This window comes from Tachypleus tridentatus, chromosome 2 (assembly GCF_004210375.1).
Source record: "Tachypleus tridentatus isolate NWPU-2018 chromosome 2, ASM421037v1, whole genome shotgun sequence".
NCBI lineage: Eukaryota > Metazoa > Arthropoda > Merostomata > Xiphosura > Limulidae > Tachypleus > Tachypleus tridentatus.
Genome location: NC_134826.1, coordinates 23,899,700 through 23,927,640, shown reverse-complemented (window position 1 = coordinate 23,927,640; position 27,941 = coordinate 23,899,700). Strand labels below are relative to the sequence as shown.

Here is a 27,941-nt window from a genome sequence, read left to right as displayed (position 1 = left end):
TGTGTGAGGCACCAGTATAAGAGGTCTAATGTCTAAAAATACAGATTTCTGGACCAGGTACACCCTGGGTGGGTGATATGTGCCACCACCTCAGAACTGTCTGAAGGAATTATCCCAAGACAATACCAGGCAAAAAGGAGGAAATGATATAATGTCCAACATACTAACAGAAGTTCAAGAACAGTGATATTCAAAAAATTTTGTCTGCAGGCTACTAGCCTAAAGCTCCTTGGTAATTGACCCATATTTTCCATTCCTAAAGGGCTTCATCCATCAAAAGATGTAAAATTGGATGTGGGGAAGAAAGGAGCACATCCTCTGGTGTGAGGGCTTTGTCCAGCCACCAATGCAGGTCATCTTGCAGGGAAGGAGAAAGAATATTTAGGGAAAAAGATGATCCTGAACAAGGTTCCATTGTTCATGAAGCACTCACTGAAGGGATCTCATATAGGTACAACAAAGAGGAGCTAGTGATATCAAGGAAGACCAAATCCCTTAAAGAGATAGAACCTTGCAAACAGTAAATAACTGAGCTGAGGGCATGGAAAATCAGATGTTCCATTGAAATAAGCAGTAAAGGAAAAAGCAGTGTTCAACTGATAGTTGGGTCAAAAAAGACCCCCAAAGGGTCAAGATACTGAGTGGGTCTGAGGAAGAACGTTTCGAATTTGACCAACCAGCCCACATAAGCTGCACAGAACTAGCTGCCAAGCATAAGTGGCTGATTCCTGTTCAGAATGAGCCAGAAGAAGCCAGTCATCAATGTATTAATTAAATCTCAATCCCTGCACATGAAGATGGTATACAATAGTCTGGAAAGTTTGAAAATACACATAAAATGTCAAGGCCAGTCTGAAGGGAAGGGCCCAACATAGTTAAAGCATCCTGAGATGGACAAATTGAGGTGATATCTATGTATGCAGGTAAGCATTTGAGACTTCCATTTATGTCATCCACAACCCTGGATAAAATGCCATCTCAGGGTGAGAAAAAAACTCCATAGCGAACTTGGATAGTAACATGAAGCAGTTGAGATAAGATAAGTCAATATCCAGCCAACAATACTCGATTTTCTAGGGAGCAAAGAAAAGAAGGAACCAAAACCCCTAGAAGTATGGGGAACAGGATCAACTGCCCACTGCAAGAGTAACTCCTGAACCACTTCTGACCAACACTGGTAGTGATCACAGGATCTTGAAGAGGATGGAAGGAAACAAGAAAAGAAGAAACCAGAGGTGGGAAATGAAATGGGAATCAGAGACATATGAGGTTCCAACAGAGACAAACATGGTGTACGGGTGGAATGTTGGTGGACCAATGTCACTTGAGGCTCGATAATATCTGAGACTGGATCAAATACATAACATTTCAGAAATGGATGCGTGTGTAATCCCTAAGAGAAGTCGAGTGTAAATGGACCCTAGCTTATATCGCATAACAATCTATAGGCTTTCAACAACAAAGAAACTATGTATATATTGCTGGAGCCAAAGACAAGATGGAGACAAGTGGAGGACAGAAAGACAAGGGTGTTTCCAGAAAACCCAACAGGATTCCTGTGGAGAGCTTCAAAGAAGCTTGGCAGCACCAAACAAGATTAGCTAATCCTGTGAGTGGAGATAAATGCTGTAAAGGAATACAAAGATGCTTATTTATTTTTACTTTGGTGGTTAGTATGTGTCTGTAGTTATTGAAGAGAAAAATCTACACATTACATCAAAAATTGCTGAGAAATGCACAAAACAGTTGACAATTCCTTAACTTACCAGATGGTATATAAATGATATTCACATCAAAAAGAGTGTGTATCAGCCAGGTGTACAGACCATAGAACAAAGCCAACTTGAAAGAAGCAGCAAACACTCCATTTATGGACTGCTCCACTACCTCTCCTACTTTGTTACCAGCTCCACCAGATGGTAGCAGCTTGCTCACAAGTTCTACAGGCTTGTAACAAGTACTACTAGCACAGAGCAAGTAAAATAAAGCTGTTGAAAATACAACCTAAAAAATAACATTAATATGAATAAACCTTATGTGAATCAAGTTTCTTCCAAACAGAAAAGATTCATATGATTATGAATTACTGATACATCATAAATTTTGACATTTCATGATATTTTGGTCCCATATTAGCCAAATATGTTTCATTAAAAATCTATGTAAAACAGTTAATTTTTTTCATGAAGCTTCTTCATGCAGTGTTTTATTTCTAATAGTAATTAATTTGATTTGCTTAAGCACAAAGCTGCAAAAAGGGTCATCAGCACTGCAGCCACCACTGAGACTGAACTCTAAATTTTAGTGTTTATAAGCTAACAACTGAGCCAACTAATTAAAAAATATTTTGTTCCTGCATTTTAATAATATAAATAACAATTTTCAAAATATAAAAACTATTGGGAAAAATAAAACTAACTTTAAATAAATGGTCTTTGAGCATTAAGTCTATGTTATTATAAGTATCTGTATATAATATTTACATTAAGCATATACATATATATTAATTTTAGTTTATTGTATTAAAGGTGCCATAAATGTTATCCTTAGGTACACACCATTAATTTAAACAATCTTAGAACTGAGCAAAACACATCATTGGCAATGGATGTACAAAACTAAGTGTGGTTAGAATGTTATTATCATGCCACCTTTTAATCTTTGAAAATGTCTAAAGAACTAGCTTTAGACTGCAGTGTTTATATATATAATAGCACTAAAACAAATAACTAATTCATTATTACTGGTGAATATGGAAGTCAAGTGAATGCAAAGTAATGTAAAAGGAAATTATTAGTTAATATGGAAGTTGAGTGATAGTGGTACAATGTAACATGCAATTACTGGTTAATATGATTGTGAGGATAGAAACATGTAATATCTAATTACTCATCAAAATGATTCCAACAATGGATGTAGTAAATGGTACATGCAATTACTACTCAAACATGATTCTCAGTTAGTACAATGTTACATGTAACTACAAGTCAAGGATGATTTTAACTCAGTACAATGTTATATGTAATAAGAACCCGAGGATGATTCTAACTTACAACAGTGTTACAAATAATTACAATGCAAAAACAGTTCTAACTTAGTACAATATTACATGTAATTACAAACAATGATAATTCTAACTTAGTACAATGTTACATGTAATTACAAGACAGGTGTGATTCTAACAATAGACTTAATACAATGTTACAAGCAATTACTAATCAAGAATAATTCTAACAATGAATGCGGTACAATACTACATGTAATTAACAGTCACAAGTGATCCTAATAACAATTTTACATATAATTCCTAGTCAAGAATTATTCCAACAATGGATGTAGTACTATGTTACAAGTAATTCGTAGTCAAGAATGATTCTAAACATGGACATAGTACAATGTTACATGCAATTACCAGTGAAGGATAATTCTAACAATGGATATAGTACAATGTTACATACAATTACTAGTCAAGAATGATTCTAACAACAAATATGGTATAATGTTATATGCAATTAATAATCAAGAATGATTCTAACAAAGGATGTAGTACAATGTGGCATGTAAATAGTAGTGAAGAATTATTCTAACAATTGACATAGTACAATGATACATGCAATTACTAATGTGAAGGATAATTCTAACAATGGACATAGTATAGTATCACATGCAATTACTGATCAAGAATGATTCTAACAATAGATGTAGTACTATATTAAATGTAATTACTATTCAAGAATGATCACAACAGCAAATGTGTTACAATGTTACATGCAGTTAGTATAAAAGGTTGAGTCTAACAATGGACATATTACAATGTTACATGCAATTACAATGTCACATGTAATTACTAATCAAAAAAGATTCAAACAATAGAGGTAGTACAATGTTAAATGCACTTTCTAATCAACAATAATTCTAAAAATGATATTGTAGAATCAAGAATGATTCTAACAATGGGAAAGTACAATGTTTCATGTAATTAGTAGTCATAGATGATTCCAACAATGAATGTTGTGCACTGTTACATGTCATTAGTTGTGAAAGATAATTGTAACAATGGATAGTAGAGTATTACATGGAATTACAAGTCAGGGTTAAGTCTAACAATGGAAGTAGTACAATGTTACATGCAATTACTAATCAAGAATGATTCTAACAATGGATGTAGTACAATGTTACATGTAATTAATAGTGAAGGTTGATTCTAACAATGGATATATTATAATGTTACATGAAATTACTACTCAAGAATAATTCTAACAATGGACATAGTACAATATTATATGCAATTACTAGTCAAGGATGATTCTAACAAAGGACGTAGTACAGTGTTAGATGTAATTATTATTAATGGATGATTCTAATAATAAACAACAAATTAAATAAGTTACATACATAAACTTGCATAAAGATAAAGAATTTTAAACAGTGAAATAAAGCAGACTTTTGGGAAGGTCATTAAGGGAAGGAACTGAGTATGGTGTCACAAATGATGTTTGTCATTACAATCTACAATACATTCACTTCATGTTAGCCATCCCAATTTGTAAAGAAATAATGTCATCTACAAGTTATACAAAAATTACTAAATACCTAAAACCTTTAGAGCTCGACACTTACAAAATCTAGAAGAAAATTCAGAAGAGCTGTTCCCCCTCCAAACAGTAAGGAGAAGATTGCAGTTAGGCTACTAAGTGCTAGACTGAAGTTATTGATAATAACTGTCCATACAGATTCTAATACCTGGAATGAAACACAATCAATAGTGCATTTTCTTTAAAAATTTCTGCTTCAACATTCATATGAAACTAAATATTCTTTGATAAACAATTGATTTATTATTTTCTGAAGTTATTAAATCTTCAAAAAAAAAATGTTTCTTTTTTGTAATTTACAAAATTAAGTATACATTTGAACAGCTAATAAATCTTGCATGATAGCTTTTGTATAAGTAATGGATGAAATCTTGAAAAACCTTAATGTTCCTTCACCAAATGAAAAACATATTGTAGAGTGTCACACAGCAGGTTTTGATAACTGATAAAAAATGTATATGTATATATATCAACATTCCTTCTTGATGTAACAAGAACCCCCAAACTATAATCTACATTTATTGATCTTTCAAATCACTCATTAACTTTACCTTTAACCATCTTGGTTGTAAGTTGAATGTGAAATTGAACCAGTTTAGAAGACATGCAACAAAAATATAACTAGGTAATTTGTGTTTTATCACTTTAAATCTAAGATTTTGGGCAGTTCTCTTTCTTGTGTAGTGTTGTATAATTTAGTTGTAACTGTACAGAAATATACTACTTGAAAAGAGGCACTGTCCAAATTCTAGTTATTAAATTATGACTCACCGATATCAAAGTGCCAATATTTTGTTGAATATAACTGATTAAAAGAGTAAGATTTAATGTTTTCATTCCATCTACTAGTTCATTCCAAGATACTCCATGTTGTGAAGTCAGAGCTATGGTAGAATTTTTAGTTTTCCACATGTGGTAGATTCGGTCCCAGACTTTCAAGATCTGCTCCTCAACAATGTTTGCTCTGGATTCATCTTTTTCATTGATAAACTCTTTCACCTTTTCATTAGAAAGCAAAATTTATTCACAGTTAATGAAAACTTAACAGGGCTCTTACGAGAAACCCGATGTTGTTAACAAAACGTACGATTAAAAACTTCCTACGTCCTTTACCCATTGCAGGGCATGCATTACTTACATATATATCTTCTCCTTTCAATTGACTTGTTTCACAACCATCAGTGGATATTACGTTAGCTCTGTTTTCCTTCCATAACTTAGATAATATTGAAAGTTGTGAAGAGAGAAAGTATTTTAGAGATAAGTACCAGTTTGAAATACATTTTAATACTACAAATGTAAAATTCAAATACTGAAAGTTAAAATACCTCACACTGCAAAGGAGGTGGAAACTGATTAATAGAGAATAAAACCATAAACATAAAAATACAAGCTACAGGACAGGAAAATAAATATCTAGATTACAATAGCTAGAGTCTAAGCAGAATCCAGAAGAAGAAAATAATTTGTCGGATTGAAATCCAGGAAGAAAAAATAAATGAAGCAGACCAGTATAAAGACTATTTTCTTAATGCAAAGCTACAGAATGAGTTAATGTGTTATATGTCCACTATAGATAATCAAATCCTTAATTTTTGCATTATAAGTCCATACTTAGTTTTGATCCACCTCAGTAATGCAACTCTTCACTCACAAAGCCTTTAATTCAAGCAAAAGGATTAGCTTTATAGGTGGTATTATGTATTACAGTCAAAAGATTAATGGGATATTTGAGAACACCCTATATAGACCCTAAAGATAACAGTCTCTCAGCTTTGTGGGTTGTAATTGTGTATTAAAGCTGCAGATCCTAAAGATGAATGGAATATTGAGATAGACACTAAAGATAACAGCTCCTCCATACATCATCCTACCCTGCTGCACGTAATGTTATGAGGAGGAATTTCTGTGAAAAACTCCAGAAGAAGGTAGGGGAATCTACAAAGCCAAACCTTACAATGATTCACACTGGAAGGTAAAAGACAACAACAGAAGAAACTTCAATAGACAAAAGTGTAAAGATAGACTCTACGAATGAGCAAAAATCCCACTGAAAGTAACTTAAGTATAAACAAGCATCACTTGAAATCCTTACTGCCATGTAGAAACCCTGAATAAAGAGCTTTTATAAGATGCTCCTAGGTTTCACCTACTAAAAAGAAAGAATATACCAATAGGAAATGAGATGAAAAAAGACCTAAGATCAGTTTCCAATCTCCTATTGTTTGTGGAACCACTAACAAGATGACAGTAAAAACACTGAGGTAACATGAAGTACAACACTGACAACCTTTTGTTGTAAAAAGAAAGATATAAATTAAAGATGAACAGAAAAGCAAACTGAAACATCTAATGATCTCAGAGAATACAAATCAAAGGATCCATAGATGAACAAAAATCTGAGAAGACATCCTCCGAAAGTCCAAATAGAAGAGCCATCTAGGAGGAAGTGAGTTATAAAGACCCATCTTTCTCACATCAGTACAACAGCACATAGAAAATATGGGTAGATGTAGCAACCATGTAAAAATACAAGACTCTACAAGACAATGATGAACAAATCCTTGTCACGTTCTGCTGACAAACTTCCTTTAAATGGGAACACATTATTGCAAAACACCTGCAGAGACAAAAACAAATGAAATACTGAAGTTATCTGATTAGAGCCATACATATGTTACAAGGTAATCTGAAAGGTGAAAGTGTCAGAATGTAAGACCTACGTGGCAACAGAAACAACAGTAGTGAGATACATAGGTTTGGAAAACATCAAAGTAAGTAAATGGTCCTGATTAATCAAGAGAAGAAGGAAACTATTAATAATGCAGAAGAAAGAATGTCCCAAAATTGATGATGAGTGCAAGGAAAAACACTACATGAAGTAAACCCCATTAAAAAAAACAACTAATGGTCAAAAACTTGAGAAGAAATAGTAGAAAATGAATATGAAGTTTATGAATACAGAATAAGTTACAAGATGCATCTTCAACTCCAATATCAGGAGAAAGTGAGAAAAATAAAAGAATCCAATTCAGTTCTGCATCCTCTGAAGACATTAGGTCTGAGTAAAATATCAAACTTCATATAAAAAAAAACTGTTACATAAATATTGTGTTCACACAATCATGACATCTATTAAAAATATCAATATATAATGGCTAAAATACGTTGAAACATCACAGCTGACATTGCATCTACAATTTGTTCTGAAAATTACTAGTAAACTACAAAGTTATAAAACTATTACAGTGATACAAATAGATGTGTCAGATAGAACATGACAAAAGAGTGAATAATACAACTGTTAAAAAGAAAATGTAAATATTATATGGCTGGAAATTACAGCTTATGTTCGTAAAATCCCATGATGCTTGCTCTGATAAGTCATGTTGAAGTGGGATAGCAGAGAAAATTATGGGTGACATATGCTATGTGTAATGCATAATCAACATTTGGATATATTTAATCACATACTTTGTTGACATCATGGGTTAAAACTCGACAAAGAAACCCCATCTGTACCTTAGAAGTAAGTCTACATGATTTCAAATATAATATTAACTTGAATGTTATTGTATTTAGGTTTTACTATTATATTTTTGTTAAATATATGTTAGTTATCTTTTAAAATGCCTAGTTAAAAGGTTTAAACCTTTTTAAATATACATCTGTTCTCAAGGCTTACAATATTATGCACTCAACAAAAATTTGCCATAGGTTATCCCAACGAAATTGTAATATGTCTAGAGGGCACCACTCACTTGTGTTGAGATAAAGAATAAGTGGGAAAGAAGAAACAAAATAAAACATTTAAAATTAATTATATATGCAAAGTAAAAGATCTGAAATTACAAATTTAACAAAATAATAATATTTAAATATATTCCACAAACAATTAAAAGGTATGTACTTTTTTCTATTTCCTAATTTTAATTATTTCATTGCATTGTGCATTGATGACAGCAGCTAGAGTTAGTGATATGGTGGAGAAAATTAAAAATCAAATATAAACATTTACCTTAAAAAATTTAATATTCATTCAGAAGGTCCTAGAGATTATGCAAATGAAATATGAAAACTATAAGATAAATAAAAGTATTTTTATACTTAAAATGAAAATCACCAAACACTCAAACTGTTTTAACTGTTTCAGTGCGAATAACGACTATAGATAAATAACATTTTCATTAGAAAGACGTGATTAAAATAGTGTCATACTTTATGTCAAAATACTTTAAAAGTTTAATGGAATCTAACAAGAATTTGGTAGGAATACTCAGTGTTACTATATGTTGTTTTGCTATATGTACTTCTCAAGCAAGGTGATACAAACTGCATCAGCATGTGCTGGAAGGGTTAAAATGTTAAAGACTCTCTATGATTATGATTTAGTATGGGATTTTTGAAAGGAAATATAGGTTTTGTTTATTTAGAAAATGAATCCCACATTAAACTGTAGTTATTCAAAATTTTTCTAAAACTAACATGGAGAAATACTGGAAATAATATATTTTATAATAATAATTAAAATAACTTTCATATGTCTCCAGCCTACATTACAATCACTGATAAAAAATAAAATACTATGATACATGTATAAGTATTTTCTCTATGTATATTATTACTATGATGCTACAACTATCTCTACAAGCCAATATTTTGCAGTTCAGCTACTTTGCAAAACTACTATGTTCACAATGTCAGAAAATCGTGTACGTTCAAGAAGTCTTGATAGAAATTAAATAAAAACCCTATAACCCGCTCACTCATGAAAGGTGGACTTTTTCTCTTGAGGGGCAAACTGGGAGTGGGGGTATAATCGAATGAGTGATATGTCCATAAACGGAGTTTGGTGCCATCGTGAAGGTCATCTGGTTTTCCAGGAAATGTTTATTTCTCTATGCACAATTGTAAGCATCTCACTTCCTGTACAATGTAGCTGACTGCAAAACTATGAATGTTGAAACAGTTAATGAACATGCTTCTAAAGTTCTAAGTTAAAATATATATACAACTCATGGAAACTAAAGTTACAGGATACATTAAAATACTCCACACTTATTCTTACCGTGGTGGTAATCCACTCCCTTCCATAAACATAAGCATTTCCTACCACAGAGTCCAATGTTCCCTGAACATCTTGCAGTTTCTCTGGTAACAACTGTTGCAGTTCTGGATTGTGAACAACAACTCTGTTGACGAGGTTACTAGTCACTTCAACGAGATGCACACTTTCACCATAAATCTGTTAAGTGAAAGGTTGTTTTTCAGAATATTTCTCACAAAATTTGGTAGCAGACATTAAATACAAAATAGCAGTGTTTAATTATATTCACAATACACAATACTCTGAACTTTACAATTGAAAGCATATGTTGAATACATTACTTATCCCTAAAGTGTTTAGTTGATTAAATGTTACACAACAATATGAATGGTAACTTACATAACACTCCTTAACAGCATGTTATTTGTTGAATACATTAACTATGCCTAAAGTTAAGTGTTTTGTTGATTAAATGTGTTAGACAACAATATGAATTGTAACTTACATAACTCTCCTTAACAGTATGCCATCTAGCTATTTTAATTTTCTGGACTTTTACCATCTATATATATATAAATTCACTTCTTCATAAACCCCTACTGCCTGGTATTTATTCACTTATAGCAGTTTTTAACTGCAACCAATCTACACTTCTATATCAATCACATTCATATACTGTACTCATTTACATGTTTCAGTACATCAATAAAGAAATTAGAAACTTATAAGTTTTCAGTCTCAGTGTTAAAGTATAAGATGAACCAGTCTCTTTACCAATGTGTGAAAACTCAACATAAAAACATTATGATCTTAAAATTACATAAAAGTTAACATTATATGGTTTGAAGAACAGGAAGTAGATGAGTTTAATTTCTTTGAATTTAGACTTTTAGCTTTTGGATTGCAGTTAAAATACATTTTAATAACCACTGAGATACAAAGAGGTACAAATTAAAATGTATATTATAACATATTATTTTCAAAAGTTATGTTGCTGTTTTTTATTACTATTAATTTCATTACCTGAACAGAGAGTAAAACTGTTCCAACAACTGCCAATATCAAAACTAATAACATGACACCAATACTAGTGAAAGTATCAATGGATCCTTCTAACACAGCAAGAACCTGCAAGAGAGAACATAAACCTTTCCTTCATTCAAATGAAGTTTTAAGGTGTTTTCTTTTTGTCACTGTAATACTAACAATACTTTATTCATTGTAATGTAACTACTAGGAGCCATCAAGACTTTGTAAACACTAACAATACTTTATTCACTGTAATGTAACTACTAGGAGCCATCAACACCTTGTAAACACTGACAATACTTTATTCACTGTAATGTAACTACTAGGAGCCATCAAGACCTTGTAAACACAAACAATACTTTATTCACTGTAATGTAACTACTAGGAACCATCAAGACCTTGTAAATGCTAACAATACTTTATTCAATGTAATGTAACTACTAGGAGCCATTCAACACCTTGTAAACACTAACAATACTTTATTCACTGTAATGTAACTACAAGGAGCCATCAAGACCTTATAAACACTAACAATACTTTATTCACTGTGATGTAACTACTAGGAGCCATCAAGACCTTGTAAACACTAACAATACTTTATTCACTGTAATGTAACTACTTGGAGCCATCAACACCTTGTAAACACTAACAATACTTTATTCACTGTAATGTAACTACTAGGAGCCATCAAGACCTTGTAAACACTGACAATACTTTATTCACTGTAATGTAACTACTAGGAGCCATCAAGACTTTGTAAACACTAACAATACTTTATTCACTGTAATGTAACTACTCGGATTCATCAACACCTTGTAAACACTAACAATACTTTATTCACTGTGATGTAACTAGTAGGAGCCATCAAGACCTTGTAAACACTAACAATACTTTATTCACTGTGATGTAACTACTCGGATCCATCAACACCTTGTAAACACTAACAATACTTTATTCACTGTAATGTAACTACTCGGATCCATCAACACCTTGTAAACACTAACAATACTTTATTCACTGTGATGTAACTAGTAGGAGCCATCAAGACCTTGTAAACACTAACAATACTTTATTCACTGTGATGTAACTAGTAGGAGCCATCAAGACCTTGTATATACACTAACAATACTTTATTCACTGTGATGTAACTACTAGGTGCCATCAAGACCTTGTAAACACTAACAATACTTTATTCACTGTAATGTAACTACAAGGAGCCATCAACACCTTATAAACACTAACAATACTTTATTCACTGTGATGTAACTACTAGGAGCCATCAAAATCGTGTAAACACTAACAATACTTTATTCACTGTAATGTAACTACTAGGTGCCATCAAGACCTTGTAAACACTAACAATACTTTATTCACTGTAATGTAACTACAAGGAGCCATCAACACCTTATAAACACTAACAATACTTTATTCACTGTGATGTAACTACTAGGAGCCATCAAAATCGTGTAAACACTAACAATACTTTATTCACTGTAATGTAACTACTTGGAGCCATCAAGACCTTGTAAACACTAACAATACTTTATTCACGGTGATGTAACTACTAGGAGCCATCAACACCTTGTAAACACTAACAATACTTTATTCACTGTAATGTAACTACAAGGAGCCATCAAGACCTTATAAACACTAACAATACTTTATTCACTGTGATGTAACTACTAGGAGCCATCAAGACCTTGTAAACACTAACAATACTTTATTCACTGTAATGTAACTACTTGGAGCCATCAACACCTTGTAAACACTAACAATACTTTATTCACTTTAATGTAACTACAAGGAGCCATCAAGACCTTGTAAACACTGACAATACTTTATTCACTGTAATGTAACTACTAGGAGCCATCAAGACCTTGTAAACACTAACACTACTTTATTCACTGTAATGTAACTACTCGGATCCATCAACACCTTGTAAACACTAACAATACTTTATTCACTATGATGTAACTAGTAGGAGCCATCAAGACCTTGTAAACACTAACAATACTTTATTCACTGTGATGTAACTACTAGGAGCCATCAAGACCTTGTAAACACTAACAATACTTTATTCACTGTAATGTAACTACTAGGAGCCATCAAGACCTTGTAAACACTGACAATACTTTATTCACTGTAATGTAACTACTAGGAGCCATCAAGACCTTGTAAACACTGACAATACTTTATTCACTGTAATGTAACTACTAGGAGCCATCAAGACCTTGTAAACACTAACAATACTTTATTCACTGTAATGTAACTACTCGGATCCATCAACACCTTGTAAACACTAACAATACTTTATTCACTGTGATGTAACTAGTAGGAGCCATCAAGACCTTGTAAACACTAACAATACTTTATTCACTGTGATGTAACTACTCGGATCCATCAACACCTTGTAAACACTAACAATACTTTATTCACTGTAATGTAACTACTGGGATCCATCAACACCTTGTAAACACTAACAATACTTTATTCACTGTAATGTAACTAGTAACCATCAAGACCTTGTAAACACTAACAATACTTTATTCACTGTAATGTAACTACTAGGAGCCATCAAGACCTTGTAAACACTAACAATACTTTATTCACTGTAATGTAACTACTAGGAGCCATCAAGACCTTGTAAACACTAACAATACTTTATTCACTGTAATGTAACTACTAGGAGCCATCAAGACCTTGTAAACACTAACAATACTTTATTCACTGTAATGTAACTACAAGGAGCCATCAAGACCTTGTAAACACTAACAATACTTTATTCACTGTAATGTAACTACTAGGAGCCATCAAGACCTTGTAAACACTAACAATACTTTATTCACTGTAATGTGACTACTGGCTAAACACTAACAATACTTTATTCACTGTCATGTGTGTAAACCATCAAGACCTTGTAAACACTAACAATACTTTATTGACTGTAATGTAACTACTAGGAGCCATCAACACCTTGTAAACACTAACAATACTTTCTTGACTGTAATGTAACTACTAGGAGCCATCAATACTTTGTAAACACTAACAATACTTTATTCACTGTAATGTAACTACTAGGAGCCATCAAGACTTTGTAAACACTAACAATACTTTATTCACTGTAATGTAACTACTAGGAACCATCAAAACCTTGTAAACACTAAATATACTTTACTGACTCCACTGTGATTACAAGTAGCTATCAAAATCGTGTAAACACTAAAAATACTTTATTCACTGTAATGTAACTACTAGGAGCCATCAACACCTTGTAAACACTAACAATACTTTATTCACTGTAATGTAACTACTAGGAGCCATCAAAACCTTGTAAACACTAACAATACTTTATTCATTGTAATGTAACTACTAGGAGCCATCAAGACCTTGTAAACACTAACAATACTTTATTCACTGTAATGTAACTACTAGGAGCCATCAAGACTTTGTAAATACTTACAATACTTTATTCACTGTAATGTAACTACTAGGAACCATCAAGACTTTGTAAACACTAACAATACTTTATTCACTGTAATGTAACTACTAGGAGCCATCAACACCTTGTAAACACTAACAATACTTTATTCACTGTAATGTAACTACTAGGAGCCATCAACACCTTGTAAACGCTAACAATACTTTATTCACTGTAATGTAACTACTAGGAGCCATCAACACCTTGTAAACACTAACAATACTTTATTCACTGTAATGTAACTACTAGGAGCCATCAACACCTTGTAAACACTAACAATACTTTATTCACTGTAATGTAACTACTAGGAGCCATCAAGACTTTGTAAACACAAACAATACTTTATTCACTGTAATGTAACTACTAGGAGCCATCAACACCTTGTAAACACTAACAATACTTTATTCACTGTAATGTAACTACTAGGAGCCATCAAGACCTTGTAAACACCAACAATACTTTATTCACTGTTATGTAACTACTGGGAACCATCAAGACCTTGTAAACACTAACAATACTTTATTGACTGTAATGAGCCATCAACACCTTGTAAACACTAACAATACTTTATTCACTGTAATGTAACTACTAGGAGCCATCAACAACTTGTAAACACTAACAATACTTTATTCACTGTAATGTAACTACTAGGAGCCATCAACACCTTGTAAATGCTAACAATACTTTATTCACTGTAATGTAACTACTAGGAGCCATCAACACCTTGTAAACACTAACAATACTTTATTCACTGTAATGTAACTACTAGGAGCCATCAACACCTTGTAAACACCAACAATACTTTATTCACTGTAATGTAATTACTAGGAGCCATCAAGGACCTTGTAAACACTAACAAAGGCTGTTATGTAACTTAATGATATGACTACTAGAGACCATCATACTTTATTCACTGTAATGTAACTACTAGAGCCATCAAGACCTTGAAAACACCAACAAAACTTTTCGATTCACTGTAATGTAACTACTAGGAGCCATTAACACCTTGTAAACACAAACTATACTTTATTCACTGTAATGTAACTACTAGGAGCATCAAGACCTTATAAACACTAACAATACTTTATTCACTGTAATGTAACTCATAGGAGTTATCAAAACCTTGTAAACACTAACAATACTTTATTCATTGTAATGTAACTACTAGGAGCCATCAACAACTTGTAAACACTAACAATACTTTATTCACTGTAATGTAACTTCTAGGAGCCATTAACACCTTGTATACACTAACAATACTTTATTCACTGTAATGTAACTACAAGGAGCCATCAACACATTGTAAACACTTAACATGTACTTTATTCACTGTAATGTAACTACTAGGAGCCATCAACACCTTGTAAACACTAACAATACTTTATTCACTGTAATGTAGCTACTAGGAGCCATCAACACCTTGTAAACACTAACAATACTTTCTTGACTGTAATGTAACTACTAGGAGCCATCAAGACTTTGTAAACACAAAACAATATTTTATTCACTGTAATGTAACATTACTAGGAGCTTATCAAGACCTTGTAAACACCAACAATACTTTATTCACTGTTATGTAACTACTGGGAACCATCAAGACCTTGTAAACACTAACAATACTTTATTGACTGTAATCAACCATCAACACCTTGTAAACACTAACAATACTTTATTCACTGTAATGTAACTACTAGGAGCCATCAACAACTTGTAAACACTAACAATACTTTATTCACTGTAATGTAACTACTAGAGCAATCAACACCTTGTAAACGTTAACAATACTTTATTCACTGTAACGTAACTACTAGGAACCATCAACACCTTGTAAACGCTAACTTTACTTTATTCACTGTAATGTAACTACTAGGAGCCATCAAGACCTTATAAACACTAACAATACTTTATTTACTGTAATGTAACTACTAGGAGCCATCAAGACCTTGTAAACACCAACAATACTTTATTCACTGTTATGTAACTACTGGGAACCATCAAGACCTTGTAAACACTAACAATACTTTATTGACTGTAATGTAACTACTAGGAGCCATCAACACCTTGTAAACACTAACAATACTTTATTGACTGTAATATAACTACTAGGAGCCATCAAGACTTTGTAAACACTAACAATACTTTATTCACTGTCATGTAACAACTAGGAACCATCAAGACCTTGTAAACACTAACTATACTTTACTGACTCCACTGTGATTACAGGTAGCTATCAAAATCGTGTAAACACTAACAATACTTTATTCAATGTAATGTAACTACAAGGAGCATCAACACCTTGTAAACACTAACAATACTTTATTCACTGTAATGTAACTACTAGTAGCCATCAAGGCCTTGTAAACACTAACAATACTTTATTCACTGTAATGTAACTACTAGGAGCCATCAACACCTTGTAAACACTAACAATACTTTATTCACTGTAATGTAACTACTAGGAGCCATCAACACCTTGTAAACACTAACAATACTTTCTTGACTGTAATGTAACTACTAGGAGCCATCAATACTTTGTAAACACAAACAATACTTTATTCACTGTAATGTAACTACTAGGAGCCATCAAGACCTTATAAACACTAACAATACTTTATTCACTGTAATGTAACTACTAGGAGCCATCAAGACTTTGTAAACACTAACAATACTTTATTCACTGTAATGTAACTACTACGAACCATCAAAACCTTGTAAACACTAAATATACTTTACTGACTCCACTGTGATTACAAGTAGCTATCAAACTTTTTCAACTTATAAAAATAAAATCTAAATAAAAGGAGCAGCATTTATGAGTTGAAATGTACGGGGCCAAAAACTTATAACACAAAGCATGAAATGTACCTTTTGGTCACCCTGTACAAGTATCTTTCCTAAACCTCGAATTGGTGTAGGCACGAGTACTTCCTTCCTAGTTTGATACCACTTCTTTCCAACTTCTAAACCAATAGCAACTTTTCTCCTGATGAAACTGAACAATCCAGAGTGAGATCCTATAAATGTTTTGGATAAAGAAACAAATTTGAGTATTGTATTACTTGTGCAATCAATACATGCCTTAACATTCTGTAATATGAGCTTCATTCTTAAACCCTCAAAGAATATTTATAAAACATTATGTATACAGTTACACATGTAATCACGTCTAAGTTTTTTTCTGTAAGTTTTCAAAAACTGTATTCATGGTATTCCCTGCTCTGCTCTTTCAATATTAAATACAACTAAAATTATGTTTCAGTAAACCCAATGAAACTATGTGGAATGGATGGAAACTGCCTGTTATGGAGACATAAGCATAGAAAACAACGTTTCAAAGTCTTCCACCTTGTGTCTTCGAGTCAGTGTATGTGCTGGTCTTTTATAGTGTCCTGGGGGATTGTGGAGAGTGCGTTGTGATTGGGTGAATTATCACTGTTTCTGATTGGAGATTTCCTGTAGATTCAACCAATGGCAGCCACAGGTTTCTCACCTCTAATCCAGAATCTCTGTTTAGTGAAAGATTAATAGTGTTAATATAAAATGATTCTTTGATTTTTCTTGTCTTTCAGATTTGAAGACGAAAGGCGGAAGACTTTCGAAATGTCGTCCTCTATGCTTGTGTCTCCACAACAGACAGTTGCTATCCATTCTACAAAGTTTCATCATGAATATGCTGCCTAAAAATCTATCAAAGAATACAGTAAATCTGTCTTTCTTGTTCTACATTTTATGATGTCTAAAGGTCTTGCTGTCTATCTACTGATACAGTTTAGCTGAAGTTAACATTTTCCTCACCTCAAAATGTATTTCTGATAGATATTCACTTTTTCACATAAAAGCTATTTTCCCCATGCATCTGTCTTAGACATTTGCCTACCTTTAGCCTACAGGCAACTCTCACCTCAACAAACAAGGTTTATTGTGAATTACTCTACTGTGTTACTATGTAGCAAAAACCCTCCATCAATAGGAGGGCAACACTGCCTCCAATCACATTACCTCCCACTGTAATTTAATATTTATGATCTTACTATCCTGTGAAGTGACAAAAAACAATAATTTGCAGTGAAAGTAGGAAAAAAGGGTGGAAAATGTGTGAAGAAGTAAGTATCTATTGGAAATACATTTTTAGATAAGGAAAATGTTAACATCCAAGAGGATTAACCCCTCCCCACAGAAAACCAGAATCCAATGTTGATATGATGGAGGGACTTGTGAAAATTTTTCTTATATGAGCTCCTTTCAGAAAACACCTGAAATGTGGCCCATGATTAAAGGGGCTTCATAATGGCATATTTGTGAAAGACTACATCTTATCTCTTCCTGGGTAAATGAGCCCTATGTGTCATGAGTATGGGCAGACTAAAAACAAAACCTGGTCATTCAAGTACTAGCACAGAAGATGTCAGATGACCTATATTTGTAATGTGGTTAGAGCAAGTTCAGAGCATGTCAAATGCATACCTCAACTTAACCATCACACTTATTTGACTGAAACAAGTTGTAGGAGGCATGCACAGAAATTGTGTGCTTGTCTCAACTCTACTGATAGAGTCTTGAACCAACTACAGCTACAGGAAGAGAAGCGTACAGAATTTATATCATAGTGTGCGTAATTCTGGTGCATGCTCACCTCAATTCTACCATCAGACTCTTGGACAGACACCAGGTGTACAAAGATGGCAGTAATATTCATGTTATAAATATTATTTGATATTAAGTGGACCAATGTAGATGTGATGAAAGAAAAAAGAGATCCTGTGAGGGAAAGGAGATGGGAAAGAGTTGAGTTATCAGGTGGCATAGAAGAGGGATCCAAGGATAAGAGTGTCTCTAGTTAAGGCCAGGGTACAAGGTAAAGACCATAAAAATTAGTGAGTATTATGATAAGAGAAAACCATGCAAAATGCAGTGAGATCAAGGGCTAAGGGATAGAGAAAGATTACTAGAAGAGAGGAAGCATGACATTCAAAGGGTTGGCCAAGCAAAAATGAGTGGTATTCCCAAAAGATCATCCTAATGGGAAACTGGGGAAAAAGAAACCATCAACATGCACAACATTGCCTGGCCAAGGAAGATGGTCTACAAACCAGTTCATAGCAGGCAAAAATAAAACAACCTGTTGATAAATGGCCCAATAAGAAAAGTATAAGAAGAATTAAGCAAGGGATGCTGGATCATATATCACATGGCAGTTAAATTTAGAAAAATCTAAGGAGTTGTTGGAACAGAATATATCAAAATGATTCACTAAAAGTGATAATAATGATATCATGCCTGAAAGTCTACTGGAAGTTTGAGTATATGGAAAATGAGAGATGAGTCACCCTGGGTCCATTTTCCAGATATAAGGTTGTTGTTCAGGAATGCTCCCCAACAAAATGTGGAAGCATAGGTAAAGAAGTGTAGGTCCAATTTGAGTTGAGATAACGGAACACAGATAGTAATATTGGATCAGTCCCATCCACCCATACAAAAACTGAGGATGGACTGATCTAATATCACTATCTGTGTTCCATGGTCACCAAACATTAAACACATGTAAAATGATCAGGATAGGTATGAATTTTAGTTGCCATAAGTTCCATATCCCATAGGTAGATAGGAGAAGGCCAATCCCACTGGGAATGAACAGAAGCAAGGAACTACTGGAAGTGAAGATGACCACACTCTTGAAGAGAAATTGGACAAAGATGGGAATAGAATGAAAAAAGGAAAAAGGCATGTGTTGAAAGGAAGAGTGGAAGGGAATTGGATTGAAGGTCCAGAGTAAAAAGTAGAAAAACCCTGTGTGACCATAGAAGTTAAAACCATGATATGAGAGAAATGACATTGATGAGCTCAATGAGTCTGATATTGGGTAGAGAGGAATTAAAAGACAAATAATGAAGGAGTAAAATGGTGAAGGATAAGATTTGGGACAGTGGAAAAACAAAGTATGAAATTTAGTGTTGATGAAGAGTAGCAGCAGCCCATGAATCAATCCAATCAGGAGTACCTCCTAATTCAGAGCAAAGAAATGGGCTAGGCAAAAGGCTTGTAGAAGGAAAGATAGAACTCAAACTTGGATAGGAGAGTATCCCTATCCAACACTCCCCAACAACAAAGATGCTAGTGATCAGAGAATAATAGATGTGGAATGGCCACAGTGGGGAAGTAAGGAAATGAGAATCACCCACAAAATTCTCTGAGTGCTTCAGACTTGAGGCATAGAGAGGAAAGATAAAGATATATGGTAAAAAGGATCAAGTTAAGACACAAGTTTGGGTATTTGGGAGCAAGATGAACTAGCAAAGCCAATCACAAATGTAATATACACAAAAAAATGGGATGCACAAGGATGAAAAATGAGGAAATAAGAATTAGAAGTAAGAAAGTGAGTATTGACATTGCAGAAATGTAAGTGGTCAGGAATGGTGAAGGAAGTGAGTTAGGATTAGGATTAAAAGGAATATGAAACAGGAAAATAAAAAAAAAGATGCATACCTGAGAAATTAAGGCCTAAAAATACATGATTTTTTTTTCAGGAGGGAAAGAAATTTTCAAAATTTAATCAGGTGAAGTAACTATCAAATTTCTCCTCCTTATTCAACCTAGTAATGAGTGGAAGGAAATTCTGAAGAAAATACTGAAATTGAAGGCCCTGAGAGCATAAAGTAACTTCTATCATATTCACAATGACCACTATGTCATCTCAAAAGTTTAAGCCTTAATAACCTACAAGTGTTACACAACCTGGAGGAGAAAATTAGGCATTCACACAAACAGCAGATGTTACATGTTACAATTTGAATAAAAAAAAAAGGAAAAGTTCCTTAACAACTACAACTCTCCTCAAACCAACAAAGAAAAAGCATGGCTGATGTATTTAACACTGTGGAGTTGAATGAAGATCAGGAGTGCACATGGAGATTGGGTCACCATCCTACTTGTGTATGATATCATTGTGCAGAAACACAAGTAATGAGAAGTCTCATGAGGTTAGGTGGGAGTTATCTAAAGGTTAGTGGCATGCAAGTTTCCAAATCAGATGGAAGGAAAAGCTAGCTTTCAGTGTGATGGTTGTGTATCATCTCATAGTTTCTTTGTTTTGTTGTTTAACCCTAAATTCCAAACTTAACCAGAACCAAAAAGGTGACAACTCTGAGAAAAATATGTATTTGCTAAAATTATAGTAGGACAATAATTCTGGATTAAAATTTTAATTCTGTAAGAAAGAAATTTGAGCAACATTTATCATTAAAGTGTATTCAAAAACATTTTGTTCATCCTTTCACTATTATTTTCCATTTTAAGCCAAAAACAGATTTCTTGTTTCTGTGCTTTTTTTTAGCAAAGAAAACACAGACAAATCAGATGATGATCCTATGCCTTCTATTACTTGCAACTGTAAAGGGAAAAGTATTTAGTCAGTATACATGTAATCATGATGAGATACTCATTGAAATAAAGTTACCAAGAACAGTTGGTTGTTTGGTTGGTTAGGACCTAAAAGTGCTAAGCACTAGGATTACTGATGACAAACTGTTTATTAAAGAGAAAAAAACAGAGAAAAATGTAGAGAAATAAAAAAACACAAATAAATATGTAAATTTTCTGTTGTTGAAACAAAAATAAGACAGGATAATAAAGGCTAATGACCCTTAAAAATACTGTCAATATGAACAGTGTCAACGTTGCCAATGGCACTGTTCAATGTCATAGGTAAATCCTAAGGAAAAATATATTTAAAATGGTGGCATCCTTGGAAGTCACAACAGTGGCATGAAAGTAAAATGTGGGCAATCATAACTTGAGCATAACAGAAGCTATAGATTTATAGATCAGATTTTTGCAAAATTCCATAACAATGAGTAAAGAAACTGTGGCTAATAGCTTTGACAAGACAACCTTCTCTCTTCAGTACTCACAGAAACTAAACAGCCAAACAATAACAATAGGGTTTATTCAGAAAATCTTGTCACAAACTTGCTCATTCCAAAACTACTGCCAACTTTCATCATACCCTGTTTGTAGACATGTGTGAAGTCTACATAAAGAACAGGTATGGCTATTACAATGCCAGATGTGACCAATGCATAGTCTAGTTAGAACTACTTCCTCTTTCCGATCCTTATGGAAGCAAGATGGCTAAAGTCCAATATAGGGTTTTATTTCAAAAAGCTTGTTTTCACATTGCTCACTCCAAGTTGACTGCCAGCTGGCACGGAGCCAAGCCTTAAATACAGGACCATAGTCCACGTATGGAATATGCACAGCAATGATAGTGCCAGAGCAGACAAATTTAGCTGCAATGTTGGCAATCTCGTTCCCACAAATTCCAACATGGCCCGGTATTCAAAAAAACTGGATAGAAGTAGATGTTAAAGAGAAATGGGCCAGTTGGTTTTGAATATCAGCAAGAACAGGGTGTGAACAAACTTGAAGCCATTCCAAGGACTGTAGAGAACTAAATGACTCAGTACAAATAGTGCATTTGAGTACTGCTTAGTTTCTATGTGCTCCAGGGCAAGAAAAATGACATACAGTTCAGCAGTGAACATAGAAGCTGTAGAGGGGATTCTGCATGCAACCACTGAAGTACAACAAACCACGGCACAGCCCACACAGTCACCTCATTTTGAACCATCTGTATAAATAGAAATGAAAGGATGGTTTGAAAGATGTTCAGCAAATAACAAACAGTATTTCCAATCAGGAGTGTCTGCTTTTCTCAGATGACATAAAGATAAGTCACATTTGGGGACTGTAAGAAGCCATGGTGGGATGGGATAACCAGTGGATACAGCAATATTATCCAAGGACAGATCCAATTTATCCAACAGCACCTGGATACGAAGGCCAAAAGGAGCAATGGCAGATCATCTGTTCTGAAAAATTATGGCCCACCAAGGAAGGAAAACACAACACCAGGTAGGATGCTTTGGTAAAAAACAAAGTTTCAAAGCATATAATAAAGACAGTTGCAAATGGCCAAGGTGCAGAGAAGGTTCATGAGATTCTACGTATAAGCTCTGAACTGGGGAGGTGCAGAAAGCTCCAGTGTACAGCCGAATTCCTTGATGATGAATGGAGTCCAGCATCTTTAAGGCCAAGGTTCTGGCAGAGCCATAGACCAGTGATCCATAGTCGAGATTTGATTGAATAAGAGCATGGTATATCTTTAGCCCAGAACATCGATCTGCTACCCAAATGGTGGAAGAGAAGGCATGGAGGATGTTCAGTGCTCTTGTACATTTGACTCATAGCTGCTTCATGTGTGGTATAAAGGTCAGCTTATCATCAAAGATAAGCCCCAAGAACTTTATCTAAGGGACCACAGGCAGCATAACTTCACCAATGTGGAGTTCAGAATCAAAACGAATACCCCATTGGTAGCAAAAGTGCATGCAAAGAGTTTTAGAGAGAGAGAAGTTAAAGCTGTTTGCTGTAGTTCACTTCAGCAAACGACTGAGAGCAGTCTGTAGCTGTCGCTCAACATACCTCACATTCGACAACTGACATGAGATGTGAAAGTTATTGACAAAGAGCCAATTTGCAACAGTGAGAGAGAGTTATTCAGTGATGGCAGTAAACCTCGACAGTTTCACTGTATTAAGGAAACCATTTTTATTTATGTGTAGGCAAATTGGGTGGAGAACCCTTCTGTTTACAACCATGTCTTTTTTCTTTACTGTCTTTATTCGAGGGAGGTCTATTGACCTCCATAGATCCTGCCCTGGGTCGATTGGGCAGGTCTTTGCTGTTGGAAAAGGATTCCAATGAATGAGGAAGTGAATGAATGATCGTTTTGCATCTTAGAATGGAAGAAGAAGATGTATCCAAGGAAATGCCTGTACCCAGAACTAAAGGAAGTGGATTGTGGGATTTGTTGGAATGTATATAAGGGAGAGAGATGGGTGTTGAAGTTATTTCATCAACTTTTTTAACCACGGAGATCAAAAGACTTTTCATTTGTTTTGAGAACAATTCTGTTAGAAGCACAGACAGATCCGTCTGCACTTCCACTGTAGTAGTGGAATGAAGTGCAGCAGCATACGAGGCCTGTTCAAAAAATTGAATTGCGCGGCTCCAGTTGGTTCCAGGGGAATCCGCTTGGTGTCACTAGGTTCGCACAGATCAGCTGATTATGACGCCATTTCTTGATTGCAGATATCTTCATTTGTGTATTAGCTATGCGGTTTTAAGTGAAGTGCAATTTTTTCGTTTGGCGGATTTCAGAATGAATGACCTGAAGGAGCAATGAAGGAGCAACTTGCTGTGAAATTTTGTGTTAAACTTGGAAAATCTGCGACTGAAACTTTTGCTATGCTTAACATGGCTTACGGTGATGTTAGGGGTCCGTTTCACACTCACAGCCGTCATGGTCCTTGCCACTGTAATGAGCACACGTCAAAGAACCACAACATGACATCTTCGAGTGACTGAACCGCTGACACTGAAAACATCGGAGAGGGTTTGGAATGTATGGCCATACCATGCAATAAAGATAACCTGCCTTAATGGTGACAGGTGGACGTGGTGATGTGAATGTCAGAATGAGGATGTTGGTCGGCATCATAATTCCATCTTTGCGAGTAAAGATACGCCTCACTGCAGAAACTCTTTGAGTGGAGAAACCAGCAAAAATCTCTGACTCAGGGATGTTCTTCAAATCCCTCTCAATAATAACTCCTCATGATGAATTCAAAGTAGCATGAGGTGTAACCTCAATAGGTATATCCCCAATTGCCTTTGAATGCATGAGGAGTTCACTGTGTTGAGATGTGGATGTTTCCATCAATATGTCACCAGATCAAGCTTCTTTACTGACTCTGAAGAGGCAGCAAGTCCCTCTAGTCCATTCTGAATGAAAAAGGGAGACATCTGCCCTAAAGGTGTGTCTGAAAGAGAATGTAGTATCAGAAAATGAGGTACAAGTGTTACAGATGTTGAAGATTGCTGCTCAGAATCTTCTAAATGTAAATGTTTACCTACGGACTATTTTTTCACTATTTTATTTAAGCTTTTATTTGGGGGATCCATAATAAAAAAAGGAAATTTTGGTGTAAAATGAACCCACCCACCATGGAGTGCTATGAGGAAATGCACTTCAAGCAAGGACACTGCAGTAATGCCAGGGTTTTGTGAGCACTATACCCAAACACCAGCATCAGATACAATGTCCACAACACCTGTTGAGAACATCCAACATGGGTACTTGGTTGACCCTAGTCCAAGTGGACCAGCCAATTGTCCCAAGGGGGGCCACCCATCTACAGGAATTCAAGGCCAAAGTGGTGTGTTAGGGTTGGAACCCTCAACCACCAGGATCCTCTCCTCCCATTCATGGGTTACCACACATGGCAAACATATGGGTGGGTGTTTAGATCCCAGAGGAGGTAAACTGAAAGAACAGAACCTTTCCTGGGAGGGCCCCTCACCATGACCAGAAATCCAAACCAAGGAGGCAAGAACTTGTACCACTAAACAGAAAATATCCAGAACTGAAGTCAACCTGAAGGAAAGGGTGCAAAATTGGTATACCACCTCTCAATGGATGACCCATAGATAAGAATGAGATCATTTTGAGATGGAAATATACAGAAAGGCACTGGAGACATCCATCTTGGCCATCCACAGACCTGAAGAAAAAGACCACCAAAGATTAAGAGAGGATTCCATGGTGAAACATTGGAGATGAACAAAATGATTGAGGTGAAACAGATCAGTTACATTCCTCCATTCTGATCTTTTTGGGAATGAAAATCAGATGGGAGTAAAACCCCAGTGAATGATGTGGAACAAGTTCTATAGCCAGTTGGATGAGGAGGTCCTGTACTACCTCTGATATATGCTGACAATTTACCAAATCCTAAGAGGAATATAAACAGCTACCTGGGACAAAAAATGGAATTCCAAATCCCTCAAAAAACCCTGAAAAACCCAAATGTCTAAGATGAAAGAGTGCCACTTATGAGCAAAAGACACAAGGCAAGTTCTCACTGGGCTTGGCCCATCAGGATGTAACTGGAACTTTTGGTGGCACTTTTTGCATCATAAAAAAACAACAGAAAACTATGGCACAGCAGGAAGGAAGGACAGGCAAGGGAAAAGATAGTAAACTGAAATTGGTGCTATAATTGGCTCTTACTGAGATAAATGGGTAAACAGATGAAAAATGGTAGATTGTTGCAGGTTCCAACTGGCATGGAGTAAAGCCATGAATACAGGGCAGTAGCCCATGTAAGGAATAGGCAAAGCAGTGACAGCACCAGAATAGACAGACTTAGCTGCAGTGTCAGAAAGTTTGTCCTCATGAATACCAACATGGCCTGGTATCCAGAAAAACTAGACAGAAGTAGACAATAAAGAGAAATGGGCCAGATGGTTATGAATATTGACAAGAATGGGGTAAGAACTAGAAAGAAGCAATTCCAGGGCAAGTAAAGAGCAAAGCAAGTCAGTATAAATAGTACAGTTAATGTAATGCAGAGCTTTTATGTGATCCAAGGTGAGAGAAAGACATACAATTCAGCAGTGAAGACAGAATATGTGTTTGTGTTTTATCTTAGAAAATGTAGAGGGGAAACTGTGTGCAACCACAGAATCACAAAAAACCATGGCAGGGCCCATAGAATCACCTGATTTCAAACAATCTGCATAAATGGGAAAGGAAGGATGGTTCAGAAGAAGTTTGGTAAATAGTAAAAGTACTTACAAATGGGAGTATCCACCTTCTTTAGATCCCTCTGAGAAAGGTCACACTTGGTGATGGTAATCAGCCATGGTGGGATAGGCTGACCTGTGGAAACAGCAACATCATCCAAAGACAGATCCAATTCAGTTAACTGTAACTGAAAAAGCATGGCCTACTGAGGAAAGAAAACACAACCCCAAGTGGGATTCTATGGTAAGAATCAAAGTTTTGAAGTGTACAGTAAAGACAGTTGCAAATGGCAAAGGTGTAGTGGAGGTTCATGAGATCCAGTGTACAAACTCTGGACTGGAGTCAAAGCCATAGATAGTGAAATGGGTCCAACATTTTTAAGTCTGAAGATCTGGCAGAGCCATAAATCAAAGCACCATAGTCCAGTTTTGATCAAATGAGGGCACAATAGATCTTGAGCATAGAACATTGATCTTCTCCCTAAGAGGTGGAAGAGAGGACACAGAGGATGTACACTTGACATGTAGCTGCTTGATGTGTGGAATGAAAGTCAGCTTATGGTCAAATATAAGCCCCAAGAACTTTGCTTCAGGGACCACAGGAACAACAATTTCACTGAGACAGAGCTCAAGATCAGGATGAATTTCCTGTCGATGGTAAAAGCACATGCAAACAGTTATAGAGAGAGAAAAAGTAAAACCATTTACTGTGATCCACTTCAGCAAATGATTGAGGGCAGTCTGTAGCTGCTGTTCAATAAACTTCATGCTCAAAAACTGACATAAGACATGAAAGTGATCAACATAGAGTCAGAGTCCATTTGCAAATGTTGGGGGGAGCTGTCAAGTAATGGCATTAATCTTTATAATGAAAAGTGTGACACTCAAGACACAGCCCAAAGGGAATTCAAGTTCCTGTGGGAAAGAATAAGAAGGTGTTGAACCCACATGACTTTGAATTGCTGGTGCAGCAAAACAAATTTGATATTTTGAAATATGGCATTTCTATGTGATGCATAAAAATTTGGATAAGAGACACACTGGAATCAAAAGGCTTGTGGCATACATATTAAAAATATTCATATATAAAGGGCAGCAATAAAGAAAAATAGCTAATCTTCTGAGTGGAGGGAAGTACCATATC

At 34.9% G+C, this 27,941-nt stretch overlaps 1 protein-coding gene across 7 annotated transcripts in view; it reads right to left on the bottom strand.

Annotated features, from left to right (window-relative positions):
- The window catches only part of LOC143239573 (transmembrane protein 245-like), a 56,704-nt gene that overhangs the window by 12,457 nt on the left and 16,306 nt on the right, over positions 1 to 27,941 (bottom strand). For 5 of the 7 annotated variants that reach the window (XM_076480774.1, XM_076480810.1, XM_076480782.1 and 2 more), the window contains exons 6-11: positions 17,015 to 17,163; positions 10,666 to 10,770; positions 9,664 to 9,840; positions 5,367 to 5,594; positions 4,621 to 4,743; positions 1,767 to 2,004 (exon numbers count right to left, since the gene is read on the bottom strand). In XM_076480774.1, coding sequence (XP_076336889.1) covers positions 1,767 to 2,004; positions 4,621 to 4,743; positions 5,367 to 5,594; positions 9,664 to 9,840; positions 10,666 to 10,770; positions 17,015 to 17,163 — 1,020 coding nt within the window. The remainder of the gene's footprint in view (positions 1 to 1,766; positions 2,005 to 4,620; positions 4,744 to 5,366; positions 5,595 to 9,663; positions 9,841 to 10,665; positions 10,771 to 17,014; positions 17,164 to 27,941) is intronic. The other 2 variants (XM_076480817.1, XM_076480825.1) reach the window with 1 other exon arrangement.